Source organism: Lontra canadensis, unplaced genomic scaffold (genome assembly GCF_010015895.1).
Source record: "Lontra canadensis isolate GAN:19392208 unplaced genomic scaffold, GSC_riverotter_1.0 scaffold36, whole genome shotgun sequence".
Lineage (NCBI taxonomy): Eukaryota > Metazoa > Chordata > Mammalia > Carnivora > Mustelidae > Lontra > Lontra canadensis.
Genome location: NW_022631030.1, coordinates 14,167,792 through 14,191,774, shown reverse-complemented (window position 1 = coordinate 14,191,774; position 23,983 = coordinate 14,167,792). Strand labels below are relative to the sequence as shown.

The window sequence follows — 23,983 nt, the reverse complement described above, 5'->3', positions numbered from 1 at the left end:
TACACAAATGGGGAGTAAAGGATTTAGCCGATGGGCCCAAGTTTGCCATCCCCTGCTGTAATTACATACTTTGGGAAAGAATGTGATAATATAGGAAATCCAGAATTAGCAGAATACCCCTTTAGGATTTGCACTGGTTGGTTGATCGGTGTTTGTTTTGTTGTAGTGTTTTCATCTACTATTTTCCTAAGGGTTTTCACCACAAAGCAGGGACCTCTCAGTCCTAGGGCAAGGGTTTAAGTCCTAGGGCACTGGGTTTAAGCATAAGTAAGGCAAGCCTGACACCTTGAGGCCGCTCTGCAAGTGGCAGGTGCCCCCCTGGAAATTGACTAGCAAGGAGCATCTCCTGGGAAGCATGAATCCAGGAGGGGGCAGCCTTGCAGACTCCACTCAGCAGCGAGCCAGCTAGCAGCTGTTGTTATTGTTGAAATGGGGCAGGATAAAGTCCACAGATCACTGTCTGACTTCTCTCTCCAAACGGCTGTGTTTAGGGGCATTTCATACTATTGAAAAAATAAATAACTTCCAGAGCTTTCCCAACTGAGACCAAAGGGCTCCAAGGACATGCAAGACTTTCCCTGGTCTGGATAAGTCCCCGCCTGCAGTTATTAATACATTCTGTAGGAGAGAACGGGGTATGGAACACAACAGCCCCATCCCTCTCCTTTGAGATGCTTACAAAGGAAAAAGAAGGGAAATGTGTAGGGCATAACTGCTACTGAAAATCAGGAGTTTTCCTCTGGGAGATGGTGATAAGGGGCTTTAAGAAGCAAAGGCCAATGATGGAAAAGTTACAACAGGCTTGAAGTAAAAAGGATTGATCATTGAATCTCCCAGGACTATCATGCCGTTGTGCTGGGATGCAGTGTTTTGCTCATTTTTGGACAAGGACTGTAGGTGCAATTCTTTCCATATCCCTCTCTGTAGAAGTGTTTCCCCGAAACATCCAAGACTCAAGTTATTCTTGTCTTGTAAATTGTCCGGGAAAAACAATCCTACAGCTGCTAGTTCATCCTTGCATCTAACTGAAAGCCATCCTTCTGTGTTTCCCAGAAGGTAGACAGAGGGGACCCTTGGAGGGAATTTGGCAGGGTTTCCTCCTGGTTCTGTAGTCCCAGAAGTATTTTTGCATTCGTGAGAGCCTCCTCTTTGGAGGTGACAAAGCGCTGAGGGTCTCACATGCATGTTGAATAGCCATCAGTTCATGGGCTAAAAAGCAAGAAGGATCTCAACCCTCAGTACCCCGACACAGGCAGAGAAGTGGGTAGATGGGTACAGGGGAGCTGGCTAAGGACTTAAAGGTCCCAGTCCCTGTGAATTTCCCGCACTGGCAACTCAGAACAAGGGCAGAGAGGGGCGACTCTAAAGCCTATACCTAGAGAGAACAGGACACTGAATCGGATTCAGAGCTGTGCCATTAAGACGGGGGTGCCAGGAACGGCTGGGCTTTGTGGTCCTTCGTGGAGACTGTAGATCATGCCACTCGGCTCTCTCTCTGAGATGCAGTCCCCTATCATCCTAGGAGGAGATGACAGGGTGGGACAGAAAGAATCAATGCTCACACATCTGCACCCACAGCTGTGGGCAGTGCCATGAGAGGGAGCTTGCCACCTTTCAGGAAGCCCCCCAGGGAACTGAGCAGCACTCAGATCAAGTGTTCAGGGCCCAACGGGCAGTTGCTAAAGATCTGCTGCCCTCCTAGGGAAACGCTCACCTTCCCTCTGGGAATTCCTCCGGATTCTGCTTTGCTACCAGCCACACCTCTGGTAATTAACCACTGTGCTGGGATCTGCCCTGCAGCGGCTGGATAAAGCAAGTATCAGAGTCCTTGGTTGGGTTAACCTGGTGGTATTTTTTCTCAACGGCAGCTGGTGGTGAACATGTGGGTTTTCATGGGGAGCAGGATTTTAGTATGACCTTTCCTACCTCCATCTTTTGCTTTACAATGAAAAGCTCTGGAACCTCTCCGGAGACCCCTCTTCTACACATCGATCCCCAGCACCAGATCTACGACAGTCAGATCCCCAGAGTGACTCTGCAGGGATGGAACACTGTCTCTGGGGCCAGTGCAGAAGCCTCTTGGAGGCTGTTTTCTGGGCACTTGGCCTTAAAGGAGATAGCGACTGGGGTCTCCCGAAGGATTCTGCCTGAAGAGCCAGTCCAGCACTGGAGGAGTTAATGTGGGACCGCGCGTAAAGGGAAGGGGAAAAAGGTTGGGGTTGCCGGGGGGGGGGGGGGGGGGGGGGGAGCGAGTCTTGCTGACTCCTGATTGGTTTTACATTTCATCCAAAATTTTTTTTCTCTCCTCTCTCGCTCCCTCTTTTCAGTTTCTCTCTCTGATCCCAGGGGAGGGGAAACGGGAATAGTGAGAGATCAAAAATAAACCTCTTATGTCAAAGCCGGGAAGGAAGTATAAATACGAAGGGCTCGGCAGCCCACTCGGTGCTTCCCGGGGTGGGGAGGAGGCAGGAGGCGGCTGCGCGCGGAACGCGCGCGGGGCAGGGGCGGAGGACCGGCGCACGCGAGCCGGGGCGCCAGTTGCTCGCGCTCGGCTCGGCGGGCGGGCGCGGGAGGAGCGGCCTGCGCCAGCCGGAGGGGCCGCTCGGGGACCGCCGCTGTCGCCGTCGCCGCCGTCGCCAGCCCCTCACGGGCCGAGTTGGCCAGCGAGCTGATTGATTTGCTTTTTCCTGGAGAGAGCGGCCGGGCTGCGCTCGCTCAGCCAACACCTGCCCGCGCCGGGCCGCCTTCTTCCCTCTCCCGCGCCGCAGCCGGAGCCCCCATGCCCCGCGCCGCCCCCCGGTGGCCGCCGCTCCTGCCGCTGCTGCTGCTCTTGCTGCTGCCGCCGCCGCCGCCGCCGCTCGCCCGCGGCGCCCCGGCCCGGCCCGGCGCCCGGGGGCAGGCCTCGGAGCTGGTGGAGCCCACGCGGTTGCCGGGCGGCGCGGGCGAGCTCGCGTTCCACCTGTCCGCCTTCGGCAAGGGCTTCGTGCTGCGCCTGGAGCCCGACGCCAGCTTCCTGGCGCCCGAGTTCAAGATCGAGCGCCTCGGGGGCTCCCGCCCAGCGGCCGGGGGCGAGCGGGAGCTGCGCGACTGCTTCTTCTCTGGCACGGTGAATGGGGAGCCCGAGTCGCTGGCGGCCGTCAGCCTGTGCCGCGGGCTGAGCGGCTCCTTCCTGCTGGACGGCGAGGAGTTCACCATCCAGCCGCAGGGCGCAGGGGGCTCCCTGCGCCAGCCGCACCGCCTGCAGCGCTGGGGGCATGGGGCGCGCCGTGGGACCCCCGGGCTCGCCGCCTCTGAAGCCCACCCCCTCCCCGGAGGACCTGAGTGGGAGGTGAAGGGAGAGGATCAGAGGCAGGAGAGAGGAGACGAGGAGCGGGAGAGCGAAGAGGTGGAGGAGGAGGAGGAGGAAATGGAGGAGGAGGAGGAAGGGGGCAACGAAGAGGAGGCAGAAGGCGCCAGCGAGCTGCCACCACCCCTAGGGGCCACAAGTAGGACCAAGCGGTTTGTGTCTGAGGCTCGCTTCGTGGAAACGCTGCTGGTGGCCGATGCGTCCATGGCTGCCTTCTATGGAGCCGACCTACAGGTAGGACTCGCTTTGCCTGGAGGCCCCCAGCCACCTCTTAGAGCCTCCCAAATCATCTCTTTACAGTTCCTCATCCTCCCAAGACCGACCCCAACAAGGTTCTTTCCTGAGAAAGTGCAAAAACTCTTTTCTTAACCTCTGACACTTGGGCCACCTACAGCGCCCCCCCCCCCTCCACTCCTGACCCGTGGCCCTTGCAGTTTAGAGTGGAGGTCCTGGTGCTTCCTCCTTTGCCGCCCACCTTCACCCCTCGCATCCTGATCTCCTTCAGCACTTGGCAAACTGAACTAAAGTGGGTTTTAAAGCGCGCCCCCTCTCCCAGGCACCTGCCTCTCCCAACAGAGATGAAAATTGAACATTTGGGAAGAGCATCCACCCCACCCTCCATTTCTCAGCCCTCCACTGTGTCCAGACCTGAGAGGTTCCCAAGGATAGTCAGCTGGGACGGAAAGATGGGTCTATTTCATTCCCTTTGCAGACAGAACTGAGGTTGCCATAAGTAAAAGATATTGTTTGGAGGGAGTTGAACCTGGAAAGGGGCTGCCCAACTTCTGTGTGCCCAGCTGGTTCTGATCAAGGGGCATGGACTACCTTGCCAACCTGGCACTCGGCCCTGGCCCCAACTTGGCAGTGCCTGCATCAGCACAAAAAAGGGAGGGGAAAAGAATTTCTGCCTGGGGGCTCAGCCTGGGAAACTGAAGCTTCAGTGGAAAAGGGAGGGGAGAAGGGAGTGGGGATATGAGCTCCTTCAGTTAATGTTCCTTGGTCTACCCCAGCGGCTCTCAGCCCAGACACAGCTTTCTACTGAGCTTGGGCAGGAAAATTGAATTCAGGGGACAACTCCTGCAGCCAAACCATGTCTAAGTAGACTCAGAGGTGGTGCAGCCTTGGCAGGAGGAGTCTATGTCAGCCCATGTCCCAACACCTTCCCCGAGAACCCGGTGAAGTACAAGAGTTCTGGGAGAGAGCTGTGCTTTCTCTTCCCCTGGGGAGCGCAAAACCAGAGGTGTGCTAGCTAGAGAACACCTGATCTGCCCAGAGGTCGGAGATGCTTGTCACAAGGATCCTGGCCATTGCTGCAGCTTAGTTAATGCCTTTTCAGTGATGGCAATTTTGGCTAGTAGCCCTCTTCTAGGCTCAGCCTATGCCTGCCTGTTGGGGGGTACCGAGTGCTTCTGCATCAGCAGCACAGAACAGTCCAGATGATGCATGCCGTCTTTATCGATCTGCAATCCCTGGGAAATGCAGTTAGATGGAAGGCTGGGAAGAGCTAGGGGTGAGAGGTCCATGCACGGCTTCCCTGGCTCCTGCAGGAGCAGGCCCCTTTGCACACTGCTGGAGTAGTCGCTTCTCCCAGAGCACCGTTAAGGCAGCTTTGAGGCATCAGTGCGGTCTTCCCAATGGGCTTCGGGACTATGAGGATTGAATATCCGCTTCCCTGACTACCCTAAGAACGGGGGGAGGCACCAGCTGACTCCTCTGACTCCTTTTCCCCAAGCAAGTCCTCAAGAGGGTGGTTAGCAGGGCTTCTCCCATCACAGGTTAGGACGACCACACCTGGCTACTAGGCAGCTCTGCCAGAGAGAGGCTGAGAGTACAATCATTGCAAACCCAGAGCTGAGATTCTTGAGCCGATTCCTATGCAGGAACCAGGTTCTGACTTCGGCCTAAGAACCAGGAGATAGGAAAGACGACAAGAACACAAAGAAGCATCAGAAAATGTAATGACTTTTCAGACTTCAGAGCCAAAATGTTTTCTCTAGTGCTTTCCTACCATCTAGCTCTCTCAGCCCACCATCACCTAGTAACTTAAGATACTGAATATTTACCTCAAGGATGTATTTGGCTGGGCTGGGTCTGCCCCAGGTTCTCTTCATATAGACACCCAGGAGCGCTCCCAGATTTCTGTCTGGATGACCCAGGGCATGCTTATCCCATCCCCTCCCCCTCCACATACACCATTTCTGGGCCATTCACAGACACACACCTTGCACCCAGCCAGCCTACGTAGGTCAGAAAAGCACATTAGGCCCCTGTGTAGGCTGAGGTCCTTTCCATAGGGTACCAAGTTCCAGGTCTTACACCCAAAGGAAAAGTGCTCTTGGCTGGACCAGCTCCATAACCACCGCTTTGGTCTCATTATGTCACAGCCCATTTACACCCTTGCTGTCACCATGCTGGGATGGGGCAGGGGCTGAGGGACGGCTGCTCCTATGACCTCCCACTGACCCCTCTGCTTTGACTGCTCACCCGCTGTGGAGATGCCACAGGATAGACTTGAACTTCTCAGCTCAGTCCATTGAGCTTCCTAAATAGGTCTAGGAGCTCAGTCAAGACAAGAATGAATGTCAAGTTCTAGTTCCCCAAGACCTTCCCTACCCAGACCCGTCTCCCTGAAATAGAATCCAGTTCTTTATTCTTCAGGGAGTCTCCTGGAGACTTCATTGACACGGAATGAAGGCAATTTGGGGATGTCTTAGCAACTTGAGGTGTAGGTAAGGATGAAGAGACTTTACCCCCTGGAGGGTGCATTTCCTCATCTGTGAAGCCAGACCCAGGTCATCAGGATTAATGCAAGCATCGGTGAGGATACTTCATGATGAGTCTTCTAGAAAGTTTAGCACTCGGTGGGGAAGCCATTCTCTGAGAGCATTCAGTTTGTACAATGGTTTGCATGCATCACCTCAGCAGAAATACCTCTGAGAGAGGCAGAGGAGGAAGGTAGAGCTCACAGGGAATCTGTGACTTTCTCAAAGTCACACAGCTGGTAAGCAGCAGGGCTGGGTCATGACCCAAGTCTCCTGAATCTGGGGGCAGTGCTCTTTCTTATTGTACCGTGAGGTTTTTTTTAGCCGATGGAGGACCTGTGACTGTGGCTCAGCTTACCCCCTACACTTGTCTATATTGTGGGAATGGGCCACGGAATCCAGCAGTCCAAAGATGCCCAGCCAAAATGGGAGGCCCTATCCTGGGAAGAAACCACCTTCAAGGCCAAGAGAAAGAATTAGCCATGCTCCGGGCTTGTCACACTGTGAAGCGACAATGAAGTTTTCCAGAACTCTGTACACTTGAGTCCACTTAATCCCTTGACAGAAGGGGCCCCTGCCTCCCACCTTCTTATCTGGTTTCAGAGTTAATGAACTCAGACAAAGGGGGCTTTCTGAAAGGAGGGACCACCTCAGAAGAGGCCATTAACTCTGTCTGCATCCGGCTGCGGCTGATTGTTGCCTGGACAAACATGCCCCGGGGAAAGCAGTGTGTGGTGGGCAGAGCCGCGTCCCACGCTCAGACTAGAACTCCGACTGGCCAGTGTATCACCAGCCAGCCGAGCTCTACATTCTCTGTTGAGCAGAGAAGGTCCAGGGAGGGGCACTCCTCATCCCCAGAGGAAACCATCGTTTTCCCAAGATGTCAGGCTACCCACAAGTGATTTCAGGAGAGGGTTAAATCCCAGCCATTCCTTCTCCCCTTTACCCATAACCTCTGGGAAAATGTCTTCCACAAGCCCTAATACTAAAGTGATCACAGTTCCCAGCACAGTCCCCATTTAGGCCTGTTCTGGCATGATTATTAATAGCATCGTCTTCACTCTCAAAAGCATCCTGGTTTGGAAAATAACCGAAGCAGACACGTGCCCCATTTGCTCTGTAGCTACCTACGTCTTCAAGGAGGAGAGACATGTGCTGTGTCCACGTGTGAATCGTGTTCCCCTCCTGGCAAGCGAACGAGTCTTTTGTGTCTCTTTTCTCTGCTCCAGTCAGAATGAGTAACAATAGGAAGTCTTTCCCAAAGAAAGTGCCTTAATATTCAAAGGTCTTTGATTGACCACTTCTGCCAGGGGTAGGCTTGCTTGCTGGCATGCTTTGGGTTTGTTTTGGCTATGCTGTGGCTGTCCTTGTAGCAGCAAGGAGAGGTGGCAGTCAGTGGGGTGATGATGAGCATATACTTTGAAGGATTATCTAAATAAGCTGAGTGTCCTTGAACAAGTTACCAATTTCTCTGGACCTTGATTTCCTCCCCAGCAAAATAGGAACAGTTATACCAATGTCCCAGCATTGCCTTGAGGATACAATAAAATACGGAGAGCACCTAACCCAGTGCCTGGCACATAGTAGGTGCTCAACAAAGTGTAGCTAATACTGAAGTTGCCTTTGGTGATTGTGTTTGTCAGGGTAGGATGTGCCTTCGCAGTCAATCCACTGCCATGTCAGCTCTGCTTTCCCACGCGGCAGGGAGGCCTTCCTTTTCAGCTTGCTCCGCTCAAGAGTGTTTAAGCTTGACTCCTTGTGCGAAGTGTGTGTAGTTTTGGAGAGGCGACACTGCCCCCTGCTGTTTTGAGAACGAGGAGAGATGAAGGACATCAGTGCAGGACCCTCTCTTTTCTCCAACTGCCTCTTTACTCTTCTCTGCTTCTCCACCACCCCCTCAGCAGTCTTGGGCCCCAGAGAGACCCCCCGATAGGAAAAGTAGGCACCAGTAGCTGAGGTCAGAGAGTTTCCATGATGCTGCTCTTCCTCTCCTTACCTCTCCCAGGAGTGCTGCAAGAGGCAGTGACGGAACCACGGTATGAAGAGCAAATGGGCAAAGCATAGGGATGACACTCTGAGCAGAGGAGCTGCTGGAAATGCATTTGGCCCAGGCCCAGACTTCCAGACTCCCACAGCAGTTGGCTTTGGCTGCCATGGGAGCTCTGGGGGAGGAATGTCCTGAGTTGTATCACAAAGAATCAAAGAGGCAGTGACCCAGCCCAGCTGCCTAGGCCATTTCTTTCTCTTCTTCAGGTTGTAGGGGCACCAATGAAGAAGGACACTCCCGAAAATAGTATCAAGTCTTTTCCTAAGGAGAATCAGGAGCATGAGGTCCCCAAGTCATTCCAGAGCAGGGTTGTTTGACCACCCCTGGCCTGGCTGGTCATGGGCTCCCACCTGCCTGAGATGGTTCTTGGAGGCTGTCTGCCATGGTGGGTGCCATCTTGTTCCCCCGGTCCACTAGGGGTGCCATCTCATTCACATTCTTCAGCAAGCAGCCCACACCTCGGTGGTGCACAAAGAAGTACAAATAGACACCAGGTGGTGGAGTGAGCCATCTGACCTTCTCCTTCACTGGCTCCTGAGCCCTCTCTCCGTGGAACTCTAAGTCAGGCTTGGCCTTTTGGCCCAGGGTACTGGCCAAGACTCGGAGGCTCACAGACCCTCAGCCACTGCCCCCACCATGTCCTTCCCCCTAGAGATCTATAAGATGCTCTGCAAATATTAGGCATCCCTGCTATGGTTTCCTAGAGGAGCTAACAGTGGGGATGGTAGTATCTCCCACCTCCAAAATCTCAGCGAGGCAAGACGAAAGGGGAGTGAGTAGAACCAGGATTGGGGATTTTAACAGAAACACTGGGACTGTGTAGTCCTTGCAGTTCTCTTGCAATGAAAATTGTCTTCTGAAAGAGCACCCAGAGGACATCCAAATGCTCCCAACTCTAACCCACTGCCTTGACGGGAAATGGCTCTGAAGCCCACTCGCCTGATGGTCATTCAGTGTCTAGAGGATGCTCTGAGCTCCCTGACCTGCAGAGGAGACTCCCTGAAAATCTGAGTGTCAGGAACCCTTCCCTGATGCCTCACCTCATCCTTTGCGCAGAAATTGACACCCTTTGTGGCACTGGGGTGCATGGTTCCCACTCAGCCACGTTGCCCCAGAACCTCAGTCTGATCTGGTCACTTGAGAACGCTGAGCCCTCTTAAACCCAAACCTTCCAGGACTGATGCTGAGCACCCAGCATCTCTTGTGTTAACATCTTCTTGGTAAACCATCATCTCCCCAATTCTGAGATTGTGAAACTGAGACTCAAAGTGAAGAGATCTTGTGCGGAGAGTTGCAGGTTAGCTGTGAAGAAATTTCAGGGCTTGGTCCCTGGCCCATCAGACTCAACCTCTACCGGGGCAAGAGAGCAGGAGACTCTGTCTGCCCCCTGGGAGCAGCGAAGGCCTGGCCAGGAAGCAGCCTCAGCAAGCTCCCACTCCTCAGCCCTCACCCCCAGTTGCATAATGATGTGATTGCTTTTCTCCCTCAGGAATCCAGCTCCAGGAGAAAGCGCCAAGTTTCAGCTTTGCTGATAAGATGTTTACATCAGCCTAAACATAGCGAGAGTGCTTGACACGCTAAGAAACCTGCCAACCCCTGTTTGTAGGGCTTACAAAATACCTGGCTTGTTGCCCGTGAGGTGAACAGACAGATCCCATTCACAAATAATAGGATTCGTCTGGAACTCCCACACGTGGCCTCAACCGACGGAGTGTCCCTCTTTGGCCTTTCACCCTCTTTGCCTCTCCTTCCACTCCTACCTTCCAGACCACAGAAGGGAAAAAAGAAAGGCTTACGGGAGATGGTGCCCCAGGGAACGGGGAGCACGGCAAATGAATGGCAGCTCGGTTGGCCACACTCCCGGCTGAAGGCATGCGTGCCTCTGCCCCTTTTTCTTCTGCAAAACAATCCAAGAGGACTCACTTCTAGAGGTCCCTGAGGCAGGAGAGTGAGCTCCATCTGGCTGCCTCCAAAGCCTTGGGAGCAGTTGGCAGGCCAAGGATAGGACAGAGGCCAAGCAATGATGTGAACTCCTTCAGCTGGCCTGGGCAAAACTGGAAGCAGGTGTGATCCTCAGCGCCTGGCTCTCATTAGGCCCACTGCCTCCTCTCAAGCCCCTGGCAGAAAGGAAGAAACCTTTCGTGGTTGTCCAGAAACCCAGCAGTCAAGCACTGGGAAACTTCATTTGAAGAGTGTAGGCCTCAGAGACAGACGTGCCTGGGCTGGTGTCCTGGCTTTCAGAGCTGTGTGACCTTAGACAGCTTATTTAACTTGTGTGAACCTCTCTACTCCCTCATTTATAAAACCGGGATGACAATGCCTACTTCACAGAGTGAGCATGCCCATTTAATGAGGTGTGGGTCTGGTGACAGGGGCAGGCTCGCCATGAGTGGTGCCTGTTGAAACGATTTCAGGTTAACAGGGCCGATCCGGAAGAGGAGAAGTTTCCCCAGCAGGCACCAGGAAGAGGCTCCACTGGCTTCTAAGGAACACATTCTACTAAACCTGAACACTCCAGTAATTGCTTTGGGCTGAGAACAGAGAGGGGATGGGGATGCTTGGCAGGGAGGCGCTGGGTGTCCGAGTTAAAGCAGAATAATGAGTACAGTCCCATGGGACCTTCTGGTGATGCTAGAAATGTCCTGTCTGCTCAGTTTAATACAGAAGCCTTGACCTCTAGGTGGCTACTGATGTACTTGAAACGTGGCCAGTGTGGTGGAGGCACTGTAATTTTAATTTTATTGAATTTTAACTCCATTTTATACAGCCACATGTGGCTGGTCAAGACATTAAAGGCACAGGCTTTGGAGCCCAGCCATCTGGGTTCTGATGTTGGCTTTGCACTCATTAGCTCTGTGATCTTGGGCCACTTACTGAGCCTCCAGTTTTCTTATATGTAAAATGAAGGGAAATCAGGCCAGGACCTCTGAGGTTTTGTGAGTCTTCAGCAAGTGGCATATATCCAGTGCCCAGCACAGAGCCTGGCACACTGAGGGGCGGTGACAGCAGGCAGAAGGCCATGGGCTGAGAGATTGAACCCTTCCCTCCCCCTGCTCCCTCTTCTCCGACAGAACCACATCCTGACGCTGATGTCCGTGGCGGCCCGTATCTACAAGCACCCCAGCATTAAAAACGCCATCCACCTCATGGTGGTAAAAGTGCTGATCGTGGAGGATGAAAAGTGGGGCCCAGAAGTGTCTGACAATGGGGGGCTCACCCTGCGCAACTTCTGCAGCTGGCAGCGGCGTTTCAACCAGCCCAGTGACCGGCACCCAGAACACTTCGACACGGCCATTCTGCTCACCAGACAGGTCCGTGGGCTGGCTCCAGAGAGCCCAGGCAGGAAGGGAGGCGGGATGGGCGGATCAAAGGGAGGACCACAGGGCCTGCCCAAACATGGGAAATGTCTCCCTGCTGGCCCCAGCTGGACGCCAGGAGCCTCGTGTGTGGAATGATGAGGGGGAGGTCATGAGGACAAGTGTGAGGTATTTGCAAGGGAAGGACAGGAATCTCATAAGGGCTCTTTTCCAAAAGTTTGTGACCAGCTGTCTGCTGAGGTCATAGCAAGAGGAAATGGGCTCAAACTGCCCAGGCAAAAATCTGGAGTTGGAATGAAGAGAGGAGGTCCACGACGATTGTTGAACACAGAGGCAAGGAACTGGGGGTCACCCTTGAGATTTCTCCAAACAAGGAGGCTTGTCCTCCTAGCTGTGCAATTGAAACAGATAGCTTCCCGAAGGCTGGAAAATCCAGTAACATGTGCCAAGCCCTGTTGACGCCTTCAGTCCTCACAACAAGCCCACGCAGGCCCATTTTACAACGGAGGAAACTGAGGCACAGATTGCCCCCACCCCCACAGTGGTGGCACCCATATAGTCAGACCTAGGCAGTCTTGCTGCAGAGTCAGTACTCTTCAGTACTATGCTATCCTGACTCCCAAACCAAGCCAGCCCTAAGACACGCCAACTCTAGGACACAAAGTTACAGCCAGCCAGCCGTAGGACACACCAAGGTAGAAAAAGAAATAGAGGGCGCCTGGGTGGCTCAGTGGGTTAAGCCTCTGCCTTCAGCTCAGGTCATGATCTCAGAGTCCTGGGATCGAGTTCCTAATTGGGTTCTCTGCTCAGTGGGAAGCCTGCTTCCCTCTCCCTCTCTCTCTGCCTGCCTCTCTGCCTACTTGTGATCTCTCTCTGTCAAAGAAATAAATAAAATCTTAAAAAAGAAGAAGAAGAAGAAGAAATTTAAAAAGAAGAAGAAGAAGAAAAAGACATAGACTTCCTCACATGAGTGGCCTTTGCAAAGAAATAGGGGCTTCGGCTTAAAAATTTTCCTTTAGGGGCACCTGGGGGGTGCAGTCAGTTCAATGTCTGACTCTTGATTTCTGCTCGGGTCATGGTCATGGGGTTGTGAAACCAAGCCCTGTGTCAGTCTCTGTGCTGGGCATGGAGTCTGCTTGAAATGCTCCCTCTCCCCTGCCTTCTGTCTCTCCCCTGCCTTCTGTCCTTCCCCCTCCCTTTCTCTACCCTTCTCTTTAAAAAAAAAGATTTCCTTCAACTCAGGAGGAGCAGAAATAGGAAGATTTCCTATTGTATGTCTGTTGTCACACCCTCACTCTCTCCACCAAGCAGAACTTCTGTGGGAAGGAGGGGATGTGTGACACCCTGGGTGTGGCGGACATTGGCACAATCTGCGACCCCAACAAGAGCTGCTCTGTGATCGAGGACGAGGGGCTCCAGGCAGCCTACACCCTGGCCCACGAGCTTGGTAAGACTTCCCATGCCAAGCTGACTAGACCATATTCTGTCCGAGGGAACAGCCTCTTTCAAATCCAATCCAAGGAAGATGCAGCTCTCACACTTGACCAGGTTCCACTCAGAGTTTTGACAGAGTGATTATATGCAAATAGGTACTGTGCTTTCTCCATTTCCACCCTGAGCTGAGGCCATAATATTAAAATAGGGTCTTGGACCATCATCAGGGGTCACCAGGGAAACGCCAAAATGAAATAAATGCTCAGGTAAAGTTGTGATGCTTTGCCCAAGGGAAGCAGTAACAGTAAGAATTCTGGGAAGATCAATTGTAAAGAGCGCCATGTGAGGGAGTGACTCATTGAGGACAGGCTGAGGCAAAAAACAAAGGGATATCAAGGCTCCCAGGTTTTCTGCAAGAGAAAAGCCCAGAGTGAAGCCCAAACCAAAAATCTTTAAGGAATAAGGACATTGCTGCCCCTTTGAGGAGCTGGTGACTGGTTGTCCCCTGAGACGCCCTCTTTGGTCAGCGGAGAGAGAAGGGTCAGAAAGAGGGAGAGGGGCGCTGGGCCATGTGGGGAGCCCTTGGGGCGGGACAGGGCGAGCAGGAGGGCAATGGACACTGGCTAGGGTGGGCTTTGGGTCTGTCTCCCCTGCAGGGCACGTCCTCAGCATGCCGCACGATGACTCCAAACCCTGTGCACGGCTCTTTGGGCCCATGGGTAAACACCACATGATGGCGCCCCTCTTCGTCCACCTGAACAAGACGCTGCCCTGGTCTCCCTGCAGTGCCATGTACCTCACAGAGCTCCTGGACGGTGGCCACGGTAGGTGTCCCTCAGCTTCTCTTTGCTTCTTTCTGGTCAGCTGCTGGTGTTTGGGGTCTGCCCTGCCTGCCCCGGTGATCGCTGGAGTGCTATTGGCACCTAGGCACTTTCTGGCTGAGCTCCTTCACAGAGCAGCAGAGACGATTCGGGTAGAACAGACATCAGAGAGGTGTTCCTCACCCCGCCTCATGTGCCACTGGCAGGCTAAGTCTGTCATGTGCCCCGCCAAGCAGTCTTCCTTGCCCTGTCTTCCAGCAGCCAGCGTGCTGAGCTAAGTTAGATGATGAATCCCAGAGCAAGTGGAATTAGTCTGAGAAGGTTTGTCTGGAGGTTCAAAGGAATGGAAGGATGCAGTACGGAGGAGAAAAGAAAGCATCCGGGCGGGAGAGCTAGATTGTGCAGTAGCTCAGAAATGGCAAAGAGGCAGGGAACAGGTCAGTAGGAGAGCAAGGGTAGGGAGTACAGGTGGGTGACGTGCTGGGTTAAAACCATTCAGCTTACTCAGTACAGCAGTGGAAACACAACTTACCCTTGGTTGTTCTCATCGAAAGAGACAAGGACACCTAAGATACAAAACTAGTAGATTATTCAAACATCAGTCCTTAGGCTTTATTTTGCATGCCATGGTTTCTGAGAGCACATTTGCACCCCCAATTATACGTGCTGTAGACCAGTATTACAGTTACAATCCCTAGGTGCACACTGCATGTATGTAGAATGTTCCGGATAACCAAAAACATTCAGTCATAATAAAATTGTACTTAACTGATAGTCAAAAATTGGATAAGCTCATCTAGATGATTGAGTGTTGACAGTTGTTAGGTTATGGTCAAAGAAACTATGATGGCTAGGCCTTACGCCCCATGAGTAGGGATGTAAGTGTAACGTGGGAGGCCATGGGGGAGCTGAGAGAGGGAAACTCCTGCTCGTCATTCTTGTTCCTCTGCTTGCCTCCATTTCTCAGGAGACTGTCTCCTGGATGCCCCCACCTCAGCCCTGCCCCTCCCGACAGACCTGCCAGGCCGCAGAGCCCTCTATGAGCTGGACCAGCAGTGCAAGCAGATCTTTGGGCTGGGTTTCCGCCACTGCCCCAACACCTCAGCACAGGACGTCTGCGCCCAGCTCTGGTGCCACATGGATGGCGCCGAGCCCCTTTGCCACACGAAGAACGGCAGTCTGCCATGGGCGGACGGGACGCCCTGTGGGCCTGGGCACCTCTGCTGGGATGGCAGCTGTCTGCCTGAGGAGGAAGTGGACAGGCCCAAGGTGAGGGACAGCCACTGGGGGGTGTGGGAGGAAAGAGAAGGGAGGGCTATTTTCCAGGAGGAAACCACACTGGAGAGCCATGACTGAAGAGACTTTGGACCAGGCTGCAACTATGACTTCTGAGTAAAATCATTCCTCTTTTAACAAATAAAGCAAAGCTTATTTAGCCAAACTCAAGATGAGCCCTTCGAGGCTGGACTCGGGGCAAATGGACAATGCCGCTCGTGCTCAGGGCATTCTGGGAACTCCCCCTTTGGAACTGTTTTGGAGTTTTCTTGAAGGTTTATGAGGGTAGGAGATAGGCATGAAGCCTTCCGGCACAAAGACCAGGTTGTGGCCATTCAGTAAAGGGAGCCCATTATGAATTCCATTAGAAACAGACAGAGGGATGGCAGAAGAGGAACATTCAATCAAGAGCTGAGGGAAGAGTATTCCTAGCCCACCCCTGTCGGAGCTGCATTCGTATTCAGAGGTCAGGAGAATGAGACTAACTGTGAGCCTTCCGTACTCAGGAGGAGAGAGGGAATCAGAGCTGTCTCTGACCAGGCAGAGATAACTTGGCCTAGGACAGAGTAAACTTACAAGAAAAAACAAGGCAACGTCAGTGAGAGTTTTTTAAATGATTCGCTTCTTTGCCCTGCTCTTAATACTTGCAAACTGTGAGGCCGATCACATTTCTCTTACTGCGAGTCACTGAGCCCTGCCTATGAGACAGCATCCGCTTAGTTTCACAGCCTGGTCCTGGCCCAGCCCTGAATCACCAGGGTGGCCTGAGCACTCACTCTCCAGAGCGCTGTCCTCAGCGGCAGGTCCTTTTCACTGAGGCTCGGGATCCGGCTTGGCTCAGGTAAGCCCCACTCTGGCTAAGCTTGATCCAGGCCAGCGGTCACAGATCCATTCTCAGCCTCTTCAAATACTCCCCATTCAGACACTGAGCTCCTCTTCTATGTACTGACTCTTTCCACCCCCTCCCTCCCCAAAGCACGTGCTTCACACATTACTGAGAGTAGGGAGGAGGTCTGTTCAACATTCCCCAGCGCCAGAGCCAAGCTCAATTCAGGGAGAGTTTGACATGGAATGATCATGGGATGATGTTTATCGTCTATTTTTTAAGGGCAAAGAACAGATCATAGAACACTATACATGTGACAGAATCATAACTATGTACAATTAAAACATCACATCTTTATGATTATTCAGAGCAAAAGTGTGAGAGATTATTGATGAAAATCCCATCAGTGGTTTTACTGGGGTAGTGGTTTTTTTCAAGTTTTCTTTTTTATATTTTTCTGTATTTTTCATTTTTTATATAAGCAGATCTTACTTTTGTCATTTTTTACAAGTATTTCCCTTTCAAAAACTCGGAAGCAATCAAGGGCAAAACTTTGTTCTCATAGGTTGATTGTAAGGATGGAAGCAACTCTGATGATTTCCCAGGCATCATCCTACCATTGGAACTGGTAGCCGGTAGACCAATAGCAATAGCTCCCAGCAATTATTCCTTTAAACAAGGACTTCTCAACTTCGGCACTAGAGACATTTGGGGTCACATAAGTGCTGGTAGTAGGAGACTGTCTTCTTCATTGTTAGGCATTCATTGTTGGATGTTCATTCTTGGGTATTCATTGTTGGAATCTCATTGTTGGATGCTCCTAGTTGGATGCTCCCTGTTGATGTTCATTGCTGGATGCGCATTACTGGATGCTCATGGTAGGCAGTTCATCGCTGAATGCTTAGCAGCACCCCAACCTCTACCTGCTAAAGGCCAGCAACATACGCCCTCCCCAACTGTGACAACGAAAATGTCTTCAAACATTGCCGATGTCCCCAAAGGATAAAAATGGCCCTGATGGAGAACTGCTGCATTAGACCCAACTTTATTCCTACAAAATGTTGTTTCATTCAACAACTAATACCAAGCACCTCACTAATGGCAAGGCCCTGTTTTAGACACTGGGGAGTCAGCAGTGAACAAGTCCAGCACATCCTCTGTGTTCAAGAGGCCAATCTCCAAGTAAGCTACACAGTCACTAAAAAATGACTAAGGCAGTTTACCGAACAACACCCACCAGAATGAGCATAACTAGATGAGGAGGTCAGGGCCATGGCCCCTTGTTACACTGAGAGCTGAGGCCTCCCCACCTCTGCTCCTGACTCAGTGTGGCCTTGTGTGTTGCAGGCTGTGGTGGATGGAGGCTGGGCCCCATGGGGACCCTGGGGAGAATGCTCCCGGACCTGTGGAGGAGGAGTTCAATTTTCACACCGTGAGTGCAAGGACCCTGAGCCTCAGAACGGAGGAAGATACTGCCTGGGTCGGAGAGCCAAGTATCAGTCATGCCACACAGAGGAATGCCCCCCTGACGGTAATGAGACCTGACAGCCACTACTGTTGTCACTGTAGCAGATCCCCAGACAGGAAGTAGGATGGGTCTCCCGGGATGCAGAGCTTTCCTGGGAGCCAGACATAAAGAGACCCTGCAAGGCACCAGGTTTTAGGACAAACCCTAATGGCCCCAACTCTCATTGTGCTGGGAGAGTATAGCAAAGCCAAGGAAAGAGATTGCCCTGATCTTTCAAGATGTGGAAATCAAGGATGTCATTCCCAATTAGACTTATTCTGGGGGTTGGGAGGAGCTCTGCAGAGAGGCTAACGTCTCAGATAATAATCCTTCTGGAGGCATCTGAACCCTCGTCTGTGTGCAGAATAGAAGTGTTTTCCAAAGCAAGTGTCAGAGCCAAACCTCCACTGTCTTTCCAGCCAACATTCAGCCCAGGGTGGAGGGAGCGTTTCTGAATCTGATTCTAATGCACATTCCTGCTGAGAAGAGTTGCCCATCTTCCCTTGAGGCCGTGGCAACTGCCTGATGGAAGCTTACTAGGGAGAAGCACTGCCTCTACCTCCCCTTGACATACATTCCTACCCCCCCTAGTACCACGAGAGAGCACACACATTAACTCAGAGGCAGTAGGGGTAGCAGCAGAACTGGTGAGAGGGAATCATTAGCAGTTTTTCCCCACCATCCCATCCAACTCCCCCCTGTGCAGCTCCAGGAAATATTGGCAGACAGCAAAAGACAAGCAGAGTTTTAAGAGAGATGCATCCAAGTGCAAAGACACACTGACATTGGGTTGGTGTCTAATGAGGAAATCTGTAGGCTTTGCAGTTTTGCAAGACGGAAAGGATCCGCAGTGGCATGCGGCTCTAGAAACTTTGCCCTGGAATCATGAGAGTTTGCCTGGCATATGCAGTGAAGAGAGAGAGGGAGAGAGTGATGAAGGGGAGGGATGAAGGTAAGGCACAAGGTAGACATTGTGATTTCAGTTACCCCGGGATCAGCCTCTCCATCAACAAGTAGTTTTTAGTGCCTCACGTGTGGCTCGAACTATAATGGATGTTGCAAATGACTTTGTAAAAATGCACAAAGCATGCTCGTTGTCCTCAAAGAACTTGCAGGCTACTTAGAGATCCATATGCCTTTTACAAAGCAATTAAAGCCTAAAGCTCTGAGGCTTGGGCCCCTGCCTATGCAGAATCCAGAGCAAGGAAAAGCCTGGGCTAGCCAGAAGCTTCACAAGGAGTTAAGGCTGTGCAGGGCCTGGAGGCTGGAGATGGTGATTGGGTGTGGGAGGACACATGCCCACGCGGAGAGGGGAGGCTTGTGAGGGCTAGCATTCACTCGGCTGGTGTCAAGCAGCCCACTAACATTTCAAGGCTGCACAGCAAAGATCTGGGAAAGCTGAAATGGTCTCTGGAGGTTCTCCAGGCCAGCTGTCCCGTCACGTCACCTGGGAAGCTTATTGAAACACAGAGGCCCGGACCCCACAGATGCATTGAATCAGACTCTCAGGAGGAAGGCAGGGCCATCTGTGTTTTGAAAAGTCTCCACAGGCCATGCAGAGATACAGCTAGGATAGAGAACCTCAGTAGTAAGAGCAGCTTTAATTTCAGGATTTGGGGGATGTGGGGAACATTTCTTACTTCTGACAGACTGTTCTGGAAGCAGCATGAAGCAGGATGGGAGAGGAGGCTGGGTACTAGGTCTCACAGGAAACCAAGAGGCCTGGGCCTGAGGAAGGTGGACTCAGATGGTGAGAGTGGGAAGGAGACACTTAAAATCACAGATTGTCACGAATAGTGTGTAGGACATGAGGACAGGTTGGAAATAGTCGATCTAGATACTCAAGTGTTAAGCGGATACCAGATGCCCGTCTTACACCAAAATGCGGCAGTATCCCCAAAAGAAAACTAAACCAGTTCATGGAGGAACCATTTGGGGTCGGGCTTTTTCTGAGCTGGAGGTAATTGCACCGCTGCCCATGGAGGTCCCCCAGAGACATCTGGAATTACAGCAAGTGAGCTGTAATAGGGGCAAGGTCAGAGCTAGAGATGTCAATCTGACGGTCTCTGGCCACACGTTCATAGTCACCAAGGAAGTCAAAATAGAGCATGATTAGCAGGGCCCCCAAAATAAGCTCCACGGATTGTTCAAGCTTACTGATTGTCCCCTGTTCCTAAGTGTATTCATCTATAAGACAGCATTGGTATCTTCCCCAAGTGGAAAGGATATTGATCGCAGAAAGCCCAGCTTGAGGCTAGAGGTTCCTTTCTAGGCCACACGGACCTAGGTCGGACATGTCTAGGAACGTTGGGCCCAGATGACACTGAACCTATGTCCTGGGATTGGATCAAAACCAGGAGGAAGGAATGGGCCCTGAATTCTGGCATTTCTGCTGCTGGGTCCTCCCTGCTTCTGCAAGGTACGTCAACGTCATACCGTGTCTTCCTCTTCGTAGGGAAAAGCTTCAGGGAGCAGCAGTGTGAGAAGTATAATGCCTACAATTACACTGACATGGATGGGAACCTCCTACAGTGGGTCCCCAAGTATGCAGGGGTGTCCCCCCGGGACCGCTGCAAGTTGTTCTGCCGAGCCCGGGGAAGGAGTGAATTCAAAGTGTTCGAGGCCAAGGTGAGAATCTTTCTGGAGCTCAGAACCACGGGTGAGGAGGAAGGCCCCCTGCTCCGACCCCACCTATGGGCTGCCTCTGTGCACACCACACCCTCTGTTACCTTCCACTTCCCTGCTGCAGGTGATCGATGGCACCCTGTGTGGACCAGAGACTCTGGCCATCTGCGTCCGTGGCCAGTGTGTCAAGGCTGGCTGTGACCACGTGTTGGACTCGCCTAGAAAGCTGGACAAATGTGGGGTGTGTGGGGGCAAAGGCAATTCATGCAGGAAGGTGTCTGGTTCCCTCAACCCCTCCAGGTGAGTCTCACCCATAGTTCTGTGCGTAGGTTCTACAAGAGTGCAATAGGCTTCAGCATCACACTGGCCTTAATGTGAATTGTGGCAGCTACTTACTACCCATGCAGGTCTCAGCTGTAGTTTCTCTGTAAAGCATTGGGAGTCCCCTTTATCTCAGAATCACCATAACAAGTCATGAGATGGGCGGAGCGCTTGGCTCAAGGTCTGACCCATAGAGCGGATGGGGCACAGGGCAGCCAGAGGCCCTAAGGATAGGGGCGTGTCAGCTCTGAGTCAACTGGCCAGAGAGCCCTGCTGAGTAACCTGGGCCCTTGCCAGAAAACGGCTCTTCTGGGCCAGTTTTGGGAAAGACCTCCCACCCTACACCGGTGAGTCCCATCTTTTTGCAGGTGGATCTTTCAAAAAGGGGGTCCAAAGAAGGGGATCTTGGTGGCCTTGCTTTCATGAATCTGAGAACTCCGGATGCTTTTGTGGACCTTAATGCCATATGTTCATGAAATTCCTAATATTGAAGAGCTTTCACTTCTTTTTTTCTTAAGTGCTTTCATTTCTATGGCCTCATTTGATTCCTAAAATAAGTCTATCAGGTGGCCAGTACTCTTATACCCAATTTACAGATGAAGAAACCAAGGCCACAAAAAGATCACATGACTGAGGTCACACTGATAGTTAATGACAGCCAGGAGCAGAGCCCAGGTGTCTTAATTCCTGCCATGGCAAACGATTCCCAGAGAGGAAGGGCCACGGCATAAGTTACGTGGCCACGCTGTGTCCCTCTTGGTCTCTCTCCATCTCTCACCTCATCCAGCTCGGAGAACAGAACAGCAGACAAATTGGGAGGCCTCAAAGTTAAACTCAAAGGATATAGAAAAAAGAAGCATGTGGTGTGAGATATTCAGATCCTGGGTCTGTTAGCCGGCTTTCTCATAGGCGTTAGACGTATGGGGCTGTGGATCCTTTCAAAGCTGCCCTAGATTCAGCAGCTAGCCTGAGTGGGCAGAAGGCAAGACTAGCAGAGAACCAACTGCCTGTCCTCAATCTTCTTTGCTTTCCTCCCAGCCTTTGTAACCCAAACACTTCGCCCCAGAAGAGAAGAATAAAAACTAAGGTTTCTCCATCCCATGTAAAGTCCTAGAGCTATAGCAGAGCTGAAACACAGAGGAAGGCAATTAGAAGCAACTTTTCTCACTCTGGCTCCTGACCTGGGGCCCTATGAACCAAATGCTAGGGGCTGATAGGCTCTAAGGGGTAGAGAGAGATGTCCGTTCTGGTCGGATTCTGGGACTGGTGTGTGGAGCAGACTTTCCCGCATGGGTTTGAACTCTGGGTATGCAGGGGGCCAAGCAAAGGTCTGTGGCCCTGCGGGGAGCTAAGCATGATTGAAACCTCACTTGGGCCAAGAGCTGCCAGCTTCGGCAGCTCCCAGGCAGCTTGGCAAGCCCTTCTGGGATGTCTTCCTCTGTGCTGAGATCCAGGTTCACACATCCAAAGTGCGAACATTTGAAGCAGAGCCACCAAGCAAAGCAAAAACCCTTGAAAATCCCAATGTGCAAAGCATTCTTGTCGGTCTCCACTGTAGTTATGAGGAACTTTGGGGCAACTACTTGATGCTTTGCTAACGCTCTATGACCACCCCCCTAGTCACCAGCACGCTAACTTGCTGAGGCTCTAGGCTGGGTCCTCCGGGTGTCTTTCTGTTCCTATCATAGTTATGGCTACAATGACATTGTGACCATCCCGGCTGGTGCCACTAACATTGATGTGAAACAACGGAGTCACCCGGGGGTCCAGAACGATGGCAACTACCTGGCGCTGAAGACGGCCGATGGGCAGTACCTGCTTAACGGGAACCTGGCCATCTCTGCCATAGAGCAGGACATCTTGGTGAAGGGGACCATCCTTAAGTACAGCGGTTCCATTGCCACCCTGGAGCGGCTACAGAGCTTCCGGCCCCTGCCCGAGCCTCTGACCGTGCAGCTCCTGACTGTCCCTGGTGAGGTCTTTCCCCCCAAAGTCAAGTATACCTTCTTTGTTCCTAATGACGTGAACTTCAGTACACAGACCAGCAAGGAGAGAGCGACCACCAACGTCATCCAGCCCTTGCTCAACGCGCAGTGGGTCCTGGGGGACTGGTCTGAGTGCTCCAGCAGTTGTGGAGCCGGCTGGCAGCGGCGGACCGTGGAGTGCCGGGACCCCAGCGGCCAGGCCTCCACCACCTGCAGTGAAGCTCTGAAACCTGAGGATACCAAGCCCTGTGGAAGCCAGCCCTGCCCGCTGTGATCCTGGGCAGGGTGGGGGATGGTCTTGTGCTCATGGACTCGGGGTGCTGAGGCACAGACCAGGGTACCCACTGCAGGGACCCTACTTGTGGAGGTGGCATGGTCTACCCAGGCCTGTCATTGCCACAGCCCCTCCATGTGGCATGAATTCCTAATGGGGAGACGAGGATGTGGACGACAGATCCTAAAGTCTACTATCTGGCGGGTTGGACCTAGTGTGGGTTCAGGTAGAGGGTATAGGTTAAAAGGTAAAAAATGTGCTTATTGACCCAAACAGGAGACTCAGCCTGTTTGCAAAGGACTAGCAGAGTCAAATGAAAAAAAAAGTTTTCCTATTTGGTTTCCCCGATAAATAATCTACCTCAGAGGGGAAAAAACCTTAGTAAAAGAGAGGTGCAGAGTGAGGAGGATAATGATGAATGTCAAAGCGCCCTAGCTGCGCCCCCAAACGGTCTTCAGAAGTGACCGTGACTGTCCCCGGCATTCAGCTCCATGGCCGCAGGGGCTGCAGAGCTGCAGGACTGTGGCGAGCCGCGGGTTCTCAGGCCTCCACCTGCAGGAGTGGATCCATTTCAAGTATTTATGCAAATGTGTCTCTGAACTAAAGTGTGATCTTGTGCCAAGGCAGTGGTCTGAGCTGGTTCAGTGTTTCTTTGGAAAGGGCCAAGGACCCGGAGCCCAAGGACGGGGGCTAACACTCGGTCAGCTAACCTCGAACACACCCAGGGAAGCTGGCACCTGGCCTCAGGCTCTCAGGCCTCCCTCCTGCTGAATCCAGTTCCCTCCGGCAACTCTTCATTATAATCTACACCAGTGGTTCCCCAACTCCAGTGGGCATTAGAATCATCTATAGGGATTCTTAAAATACAGACTGCTGGGCCTTACACCAAGAGTTTCCGAGTCAAAACAAAAAAAAAAAAATTTGAGTTTCCGGGGGAGGGGGGGGGGGGGGGGGGGGGGGGGTTGGGGGGGGGGGAGGTCCTGAGAATCTGCATTTCTAGCAAGTTCCATGGTAATGTGGAGCCTGTTGGTTTGAGAACCACAGCTCTAGGGGAAATGTCCAACTCTGAGGTGGCAGTGGCAGTGAAATGCCTCTGGGCTCATTATTCTCGAGGAAGACTATCCCATCCACTCTGCGAACACCCCATCCTCCCTTTGATATACCGACCAGCCAGAGATACCAGATTCTCCTAGGACCTGAGGAATGCTGAACTGTTTCTAAGCACCATCATCCCAACAACCTCAGCCCCTTCTATCCATGTCAGACTTTATCCCCACCTCGCAACTCTTCTGACCCCAATACTTGCAATGGCCCCACTCAGCCCTTTCTTTCTTTCTTTCTTTTCTGAGAGAGAATGCGCTTACACATGTGCATGTGTGAGCAGGGGAAGGGGGAGGAGGGAAGGGGCAGAGGAAGGAGAAGAGGGAGAGGGAGAGGGAATCT

General features: G+C 52.4%; 1 protein-coding gene across 1 annotated transcript; it reads left to right on the top strand.

Annotated features, from left to right (window-relative positions):
- Window positions 1-2,753: 2,753 nt before the first annotated feature.
- ADAMTS8 (ADAM metallopeptidase with thrombospondin type 1 motif 8) lies at window positions 2,754-23,423 on the top strand. Its single transcript, XM_032868942.1, has 9 exons — window positions 2,754-3,580; window positions 11,227-11,466; window positions 12,784-12,919; window positions 13,563-13,730; window positions 14,695-14,996; window positions 17,176-17,359; window positions 19,791-19,963; window positions 20,085-20,260; window positions 21,970-23,423. The coding sequence occupies exons 1-9, from the start codon at window positions 2,780-2,782 to the stop codon at window positions 22,538-22,540; spliced, it is 2,751 nt and encodes a 916-aa protein (XP_032724833.1). The 5' UTR covers window positions 2,754-2,779; the 3' UTR covers window positions 22,541-23,423.
- Window positions 23,424-23,983: the final 560 nt, after the last annotated feature.

Bases quoted from the DNA above. Each gene is read 5' to 3' on its own strand.
- ADAMTS8 (XM_032868942.1), top strand. From the start codon at position 2,780: ATGCCCCGCGCCGCCCCCCGGTGGCCGCCGCTCCTGCCGCTGCTGCTG. The intron at 17,360-19,790 runs GTAATGAGACCT...TCCTCTTCGTAG, and splicing joins AGAGGAATGCCCCCCTGACG to GGAAAAGCTTCAGGGAGCAG. The intron at 19,964-20,084 runs GTGAGAATCTTT...TCCCTGCTGCAG, and splicing joins TCAAAGTGTTCGAGGCCAAG to GTGATCGATGGCACCCTGTG.